Here is a 9201-nt window from a genome sequence, read left to right as displayed (position 1 = left end):
ACTTTTACTCAAGTACGGAAAGTGAGTACTTTTGCCATCTCTGCAAGTGAGTGTTAACTTGATATTGCAGCATTAAATTTTACTTAAATCATTTGAGTGCAAATACTTACAATATATTTTTTCAAGTAAATCTTATGAGCTGTTTTTTCAGTGTAAAAAAGCCAACCTGGCGTCCTGATTGCTGAGAGGATCGCCTCCACGTCACAATGACACCATAAAAACTTCTTTTAAAGACTTTCCGGAGTCATGCCACTTTCATTTTTTTAAAACTGATATCTAAACTTCTTGAATCACGGTGCTAGACAGAAAATTCTCACCTAGCATGTGTCTGCACAAGGTCCCTCATCTGCAGTGGACAGATTTAACAGCCTGTGGCAGGACCTGTGCCGCCTGTGATGAGGGACATTTCCCTTTGTAGTCAGAACACCACTAAACATCTTTCTGAGAAACAATTACCATACCATCTGCAGCATTCCTGCCAGCGTGCTGCCCACCCTCAGACTGCCAGCCTCTTTTCTCTCTTTCTCTCCCATACTCACGTACTTTGGATGACTGCTCAGGAGGTGGGTCACTGCAAATAAGAACTGGTTGGGTTTAATTGGGTTAATAATATATTTAAATTCAGATTGTGAGAGCTTTTACCCTCCAGATAGTGGATAATGCTGCTCTGAAAGGTAGACTGAATTGGCACTAATCTCTTTTCTGATTTGCCTTGAGCGCTCGGTGTAAATGGAATATTGATGAAGGTCCTTGCATATATTTTTGACAAATATAATAAAGCTGTTGTAATAAAGAACCTGATTTCTGCTTTTGAGAGTAGCTAATGTAAAAAAGTTATAACACCTGAAGCGTTTTTATTTGGAAAGCAAAAAAAAAAAATGCATTAACATCAATAAACTAAAAAACTACATAAACAGACAACTAAGAGAAAAATAAAAAAAAAGGAAATCATAGTTATAAATATTTATTAAATTGGAAATTGATTACAGAAAACGAAATATAGTTTTATTATATTTAGTTAGGCTAAAATATATATATTCAATTAAAGTTAAACAATTATATAAGCAAATAATTATATTCCAGGTTACATTTTATGATAATATATACATTTAATTACGAGTTTTTAATTTATCTTAGCCCCTCTACTGCAGGGATTGATAAACTAGTTTCTGTCCTCTGATTGGTTAGGGGCCTGTTTCAGTAAACCCCTCCCACTTTCTGACCCTTCTTAAATACAACATATAGTCATATAGTCATATAGTCATCAAATGCGTCATTAGCTAAAAAAACACACAGATATCCATCGGTGGACAAAGTTCTCAGCAGTAGTACTTGAGTAAAATTATTGATAATCGTAGTCAAATCTTGCTCAACAAGTAAAAGTTACTCAAGTTAAAGTATTGAAGTACTCGCTTTTGAATAAACTTCAGTATTCCAAAGTACAAATTGCATTTTCTAATATCATTACATTTCTGTTTAATTTTTAGAGCAGTTTTAAAGAACCATGTAACTTTCAGGAAACACCTGTAAAGTTACTGTAGAACTTCAGCATACCGTAAAAATTCAAAAAATATCCACTGGACTTGGTTTCCAAGATGTGAAAACGTTTCTCCACCTCTCCAGGAAGCTTTCTCAATTCAAATGTCTGGATCCGCAGTGAGTTTGAGTCCAATCATAGACAGGTTTCAGGTATTATAGGAGACAATACCCCCCCCCCTTTAACGACCGACCCTCAGAATCATAGACAGGTTTCAGATATTACAGGCTAACGATGGAACCAAACGACCGATTCATCGGTTTCCATTTGCATGTTTCCAAGCAATACAAAGTTTTGTCTATATAAGACTCAAACTCACTGCGGATCCAGACATTTGAATTGAGAAAGCTTCCTGCATTGCAAAAACGATCTAGAAATGATCAAAAATGTCTTAAATTAAGTGCATTTACCATTCATTTGAGCAGGTGAATATGATGATCTGCCAATGAAATTAGAATTTTTACTCTTAAAATAAGACAATTAGAGAATATGCACTTGAAATAAGACAAGGCAACTGTTTTTTCTTATTTTACATGAAATTTGTCTTGTTCCATTGGCAAATTTTCTCACTAGTCTCCTCAATTCAAGAAAAAATGCACTTATTATAAGAAAAAATGACTCATTTAGAATTACATTTTTTGCAGTGTGGAGAGGTGGAAAAACGTCTTCAAATCTTGGAAACCAAGTCCAGTGGATATTTTTTGAATTTTTACGGGATGACTGTGACCTAGATGACTGAGAACCTTCATCAGCAACTTCAGCATAAAAATGGCAAAAAAAAAAATAAGAACATCTGCTCTGATTTTTATTTCTTATTTAAAAAGAAATGAAAAAGAAATCAGAGGTGTCTTGATTCTCCTCACTTTTCCACTATGGAATAGAGGGTTATAGTTTGATCTATTATCATGCAGAAACTACAACTCTGCTTTGAGAATTCAACCTACTGAACAACTCGGCCACATAGAAACAAATAAAGCCTTAATAAAATGTATTAACTACAAATAATAATCTTAATTAAGTGTTTCACATTTGTGGAACGTCAATCTCTAACCCAATGGTGTCCACGTTCAGTCCTTAGTGCTTTTACACTGCAAAAAATTAAATCTTAATAACTAATTCTTTCTTAAAATAAGTGCATTTTTTCTTGAATTGAGGAGGTGAGACACTTTGCCAATGGAACAAAATAATTTACATTTAAAGTAAGAAAAAACAATTGCATTGTCTTAATTCAAGTGAATTTTATCTAATTGTCTTATTTTAAGAGTAAAAATACTAATTCCATTGGCAAATCCTATTACTTACCTACTCAAATTAAGGGTAAATACACTTAATTTAGGAAATCTTTACTTATTTCTAGATGGTTTTTGCAGTGTATCTGCCATTTTGAAATAACATTTTAGTAAAGAAAAAACAGGAACAGCCGATTACAAAGATACGTAAGCTCCAAAAGGAAGAAGGAGCTAGCAGCTTCCTAGAAATGTAGCGAACTAGAAGTAGTTGACTTTGAAATTTAGTGGAGTGAAAGTTATTAAAAACAACAACAAAATAAGAAAAATATTACTCAAGTAAAGATACTCAAAAAAGGATTTAAGTACAGTAATTAAGTTAATATACTTTTGTTACTTTCAACCCCTGCAAATATCAACATAAACCTTCTGCTACATCTAGATCTAGCTATGTTAATAAAAATAATAACATGATTGGTTTGTTTTTGTAAAACAGTTTATATTGCCAAAGAAATGCAGCTATACCCATTTTAATTACATGTGTCACCAACTCCCAACATAATTACTTACACTGTTCATGTTGATTGGTTTTAAACTGACTGTGTTCGTTAACCAATTAGAAGTTAGGATGGACCTGAGGGGCCGTGGTGACAGTTTGAATTACCTTTGGGTTCACTGCAGCACTGACACTTGGAAATAATCTAAATCTACTCAGATAAATATAACTTTTAATGAACGTTCTCATGGGACATTAAGGAAAAAAATACTAAAATAAGCTATTTGTTTAACATATCAAATTATTAAGTATTTGTTACATTATTGCCACTTTAAATAATTATAATGATTAATAATTATTCAGACTTTTTAGACACAGAGTTTGTACTCTTTACTTTTTTTAAAATTATAAAGTATTATACTACTACCTGAGTAAATTGCTTGTCTTTTCTCCACCGTTGCTGTAACCAATCCAGGCATATAATGTGAAGCTCTCTCAGTTTACTCTCACTTTAACACCAGTAGCAGCATCCACAAAATTGGAAAATTGGTCTTGATCAAAATAAAATGGGTGATCTATTGACCTCCTATTCTGGTTTTAAGGTATTCAGATTTTCTATTTGCATAACTAATGAGAAAGATGCTTAGAAGAACATTTTTAAGGCATCATTTATTTATATTCTAACAAAAGATGCAGAATTACACTGAAAGGGATCAGACAGCAAATCCACACCTTGCTGCTTCCTTCAGTTTTAACGATTGTGTTCTTTTCACAAATGCAGACTTAAAGAAAAAATAAGTTAAAGCACAGTGCAATCGGGTAGGTTCCAGACATTTGAACCAATCAACCCCACGTTGGGTCAAATCGCTTCATTCTGATTGGCTCAGCACAACCGCATCTCAATGTAAAGGGATTTGAACCTGATTGCCGTAGAGCTGCTGTTCGTAACAATCTTCTCCTGCACCACAGGTACCCCGGTTACCAGGGTAACAGCCACAGATGCCGATGATCCGGTGTACGGGAACAGCGCTAAGCTCGTCTACAGCATCCTGGATGGACAGCCCTACTTTTCAGTCGATCCAAATTCTGGTGAGTTCATTTTTATGCTTGTATGAATTTTTAAATGTGGGGCTTCATCTCTGTTTTCCTCAAATTTCTTTTTTTAGTTTTATCAGATTATTTCATGTGCTTTTATACACTTCAGTTTAGTTGAAAGCAATTTTCCCCCAAATTAAAACACCAGCTTTTATAAAGGATATACTTTTTAACCATGAGTTATCTAAGATGATAAAGGCAGTAGAAACAGTGGACACAAAATCTTTTCATCTGAGAAAACCTTATTAAATACATCTTATTTACATCATTATGCAGTAAATATTATGTCTGTATTCTAAACATGAAACCCAGTTTAATCCACCACCGCTGCTAAAAATGAAGACATAAAGCAGGACACCTCGATAGAACAAGGAAAGCTCTTTGTGCTCCTATTCCTTTCTCGATACGGCTTCACTAAAGTCTCTGTGAGACAAAAATATTCTTTTATTAGACTTAATAGGAGCTTATAATAGAGCTTGGAGACCCTTTGTCAGTTTCTTACCATTGGGGAGCGTAATGTTCTACGAAATTTGATAAATATAAGCCACACCCATAATGGGAGCAAAAAGAAAGAAATGGGCTTTCACAGTGTGACCCTGATTACCTCTCTAGACTCTTTTTCCTTTTTTTTTTGCTAAACATTTTTAGACAAAATCTTTCAGAACATTTCAGAATGCAAGAATTATTCGCTCCCTTTCTTTTTAACTGATATGTTTGTGTTGAGGTTCTAAATAAAGTATTTAGTAATATTTAGACATAAAGAAGAGGAACCTTAGTTACTAAGAAAAAATTCAATTCAGTTTATTTCTATAGCTCCAATTCACATCATGTCATCTCAAGGCACTTTCCAGTTCAACCAGATCATCCAGTCAAATTGATTCAAAGTTTTCTATCTAAGGAAAACCAGTTGATTGCATCGATTCATTGACTCAAATACAATCCCTCACACTAAGCATGCTTGTAGCAACAGTGGAGAGGAAAAACTCCCTTTTAACAGGAAGAAACCTCCATTAAGAGCAAAATATGTGATTATCAATAAACAGAGATATCTATCATGATAAAAGAAATGGTCTGTCGCACTGACTTGCTGTCATTGAGATGTTATTTACCACTTTGTTTTAGTGAAATAAAGGGTAATGTGACGTAGCTCTCTGTTTTTAGTGTAACCCATACTTCAGATTGCTGCTAGTAGCGCCTTTAAACAGGTGATTAAATGGGAACTATTTACCATAAAGAGTTTATTAAATATCATCATTTACAAACAGAACTGTATAAAGTCTAGTCTGCATTCTTGATGCCATTGATTAGTGTGAATAATCCTGAACCAGACTGCGGACCGGACTCTAGCATGGCTCCACTCTGACACTACTTCTTGCAAACAACAATATGAAATGCGTGACAAAAAAAAAAAAACATTCAAGGGATTAAATATCCATCCATCTTCAGACACGCTTATCGCAAGCGGGGTCATGCAGGTGCCTATCTCCAGCTGTCGATGGGCGAGAGGCACCCTGGACAGGTCGCCGGTCCATCACAGAGATAAACAACCACTCATACACACACTCACTAGCCTCGTGAGACCATCCTGATCTCGCGAGCTTTCAAGGTTTCACTCGCAGATCAGTCTGGAGACTCCGTAAAAAAAAAAATTTGGAGCCGTTCACCAAACGAACGTCCAATCAGCATTGGCTTTGAGGCGGGTTGAGGTGTGACGCAACGAGAAGCGCGATGGTTCAGTCTAAAGAACATGGCGGCTTCAGCCGATGAAACTAGCGTTAGCGTGGCTATCGAGCAAGTTTTATCGGAATTACAGAGTATTTCTTCACTGAAAGAAGAGTAGCCTGGCTGTTAGTACGTCATATGCTTCGTTGATCTGATTGGTTTATTTGGCCCGTCTATCACCAACATAGGCCAATCAGCTAACCAGTATTTTCACCCCTTCCCAAAATTACTTCTACGGAAGGTTTCCAGATGGATATGCGGAGCAAATCCAGCAAATCCATCTGGCGGAGTCAGGTTACACACTCACACCTAAGGAGAATTTAGAGAAGCAAATTAACCTAACAGTCAAGGCAAGGTAAGGCAAATTTATTTGTATAGCACAATTCAGTACAAAGACAATGCAAAGTGCTTTACATGATTAAAATACAGGAAGATAAAACAGAATCAAAGCAAGTAGGAAAAAAAAATAAATAAATAAATAAAATAAAATAAAAAATGCAGAAACAAAAAAAAAAGTCATGTTTTTGGACTGTGGGAGGAAGCTGGAGTACCCAGAGAGAATCAACGCATGCTCAGGGAGAACATGCAAACTCCTTGCAGAAAGACCCCGGGCCGGAAATTGAACCTGGAACCTTCGGTGCTACCCACTGCGACACTGAGCAGCCCAGGGGTTAAATATTTCATTTTTTATTGCACTTTAGATCCACCTTTTTTATTTAAAACAAACAACAACTTTATTTTCACACTTTAGCTGATCATTTTTTTTTTGCCAAGTTTAAAGTATTGCAGCATCTGCCTGAGTGTCACAGCTTCTAGTGTTGTTTGCTTTTTAACTGAGGGGACCACAGGGCGGGACGACCTGTTTTATAACCGCATGTCTGTAGGTGTTACAGGTTGCAGACAATCAGCAGGTGGAGACACAACAGCTTCCTCACCTTCTGGCCAAAATAAGCTGATCACCTAATTAAACAGTGTACATGTTCTGAGAAAAAAAAAAAAAAATCCATGACTAACCACTTTTTTGACATGGACCAATATGTTGTTCACAGCTCCTACACGGTTGTTTATCAGGGGTCGTATTCGACAGGCCCATAAGGGACGACATTATCAAATGCCTGCTAAAGGGGAGCTGACAGTGTTGGTTTATTGCTTGAAAAGTTGTGTAGAAACAACAGGACTGCAGGTAACTCGGCCCATCTGTTTTGTGAAACGCTTATAGATTATCGCTGCGTGGGGCTGCCGCTAACTCAAGCTGCCAGGCGCAACCGAGCCCCCCCTGCCCCCCCACTCGGCTATTGCTTCCCACTCCACCTGCTCACTCATGCACGCTTCAAAACACAAGCCCTTATGCTGGGTTATACATACTGCTACTGGAGCAGCAGAACTGAACCGGGGGTACTCAGTTTAATCTTTATTTCTAAGTGGAAACAAGGTTTGTTTATGGTCTCTGCAAACATGGGAGACAACATTTTGGGGTCTGCTGCTCCATATATGACAAAGTAAACACCCACCTTCACATAGAAACCTGGGAGTAGAATAGCATTTCACTATGCACCTAATCAAAAGTTAAGAACTAATACAATAGATTTAATATTATTAATCTAGACTGATTGATAGATGGAAATTTATGTTGTTTATATTTGTAAGAACATTAATATGTTTTTTTTTTTTATATAGAAGGTACACTGCAAAAAAACTAAATCTAGATAAGTCCTTTTTTCTTAAAATAAGGACATCTGTTCTTGAATTGAGGAAGTAAAAGAGACATTTTGCCAATGGAACAAGACAATTTACACTTAAAATAAGAAAACACAGTTGCATTGTCTTATTTCAAGTGCATATTATCTAATTATCTTATTTAAATAAGATAACATATCTTATGTAAAATTACTCATTCCACTGGCAAACTAGCTAATTTACCTACTCAAATTAAGGGTGAATACACTTTAAGACATTTTTACTTATTTCTACATCGTTTTTGCAGTGTAACAAGATGAGCATCTGTAGTTCTTGCATATTAATGAATCCAAGTTTCAGGAATTCTGAATTTGCTTTGATTTAAAATGATCCAAATTCCAAAAGAGCGACAATCATCCTTTCTTATTGTTGTCATTTTAAGACTAAACGTTTTGCTCATTTGAGGTTGTGTTTGACTGTTATTTTCAGTTTATTTTCAGCAATCACTTAAGGTATTAAGACTGATCAGTATTAATATGCACCATTTGTAAACAGAGATGATCAAATATAGTCCTTAAAAAAAGAAAACAGTCTGACAGCACAGCTGCTGTAATATGAAGTTTAAAAACAAAAAAGTAACCAGCATAGCTTTAATTCCTAACTCTGAAAATTAGTTTCTTTTTTTCCTGGAACAGAATGCATAGCTACAAATCTTCAAATGTTTTCTAACATTTACAAATTGCAGATGCTCTTTAAATAGGTTTTAAAGCTGAAATGGGTAAAACAGCATCTTGTTCCTAATGCTATGAGTCTTCCTTGTGTCTGCTTAAGTCAGATCTTGGTAGCTCAGCTCCTTCAAGCACCCAAAAAAGACAGACATGAAATTAGGGCTGGGATGATTAATGGGATTAATTGTGATCAACCAATTATATCTAATAATCGAGAACTAATTTGGTAATCAATTTGAATAATTTTCTTGAGTAATGGTACAGACTCTTAAAGTCTTAGAGAAGTCATATTTGAATGTCAAATCACTCTGACTATATAAATGTTCTCTTTATCAGACCATTTTGTACCAAAATTTAGAAAATGTCTATTTAGAAAAAATCCTGTCTAAAAATCTGTGTTTTTTTCGTTATCTTATGTAGGCCAGTTAGTTATAAGTGAGCCTGAAAACCTAAATTCGGCCAATCATATATCAACGTTCATCCGTCGATAGAATTTTTTAAACACAACGGTTGAAATCAGAAATCAGAATCCTTTCCTTTCCCATTGAGTTGCGTCCCAGTGTTCACGGGGATGGACGTCTGTGTCTTCGGCAGGCGTAGAGCTAACAGAACTGGCAGCGTTGCGAGGCAAGGGCTCAAACATGTACGGCTGGAAGCCTTCTACTAGCCTGACGTAGTCCGACTCAATTCTAGTCAGAATGAGTCTGATGCTGCTCCATA

The 9201-nt window shown here is 35.8% G+C and overlaps 1 protein-coding gene across 2 annotated transcripts in view; it reads left to right on the top strand.

Moving 5' to 3' along the window:
• Positions 1-9201, top strand: part of LOC107098108 (cadherin-8-like) — a 235789-nt gene that overhangs the window by 145350 nt on the left and 81238 nt on the right. For both annotated transcript variants that reach the window (XM_015395576.1, XM_015395575.1), the window contains exon 4: positions 4229-4348. In XM_015395576.1, coding sequence (XP_015251062.1) covers positions 4229-4348 — 120 coding nt within the window. The remainder of the gene's footprint in view (positions 1-4228; positions 4349-9201) is intronic.

This window comes from Cyprinodon variegatus, unplaced genomic scaffold (assembly GCF_000732505.1).
Source record: "Cyprinodon variegatus isolate N-32 unplaced genomic scaffold, C_variegatus-1.0 Scaffold747, whole genome shotgun sequence".
In the NCBI taxonomy this organism is placed as follows: Eukaryota; Metazoa; Chordata; class Actinopteri; order Cyprinodontiformes; family Cyprinodontidae; genus Cyprinodon; species Cyprinodon variegatus.
Note: the sequence above shows the minus strand (reverse complement) of the source record. Positions and strands in the feature narration are given on the sequence as shown.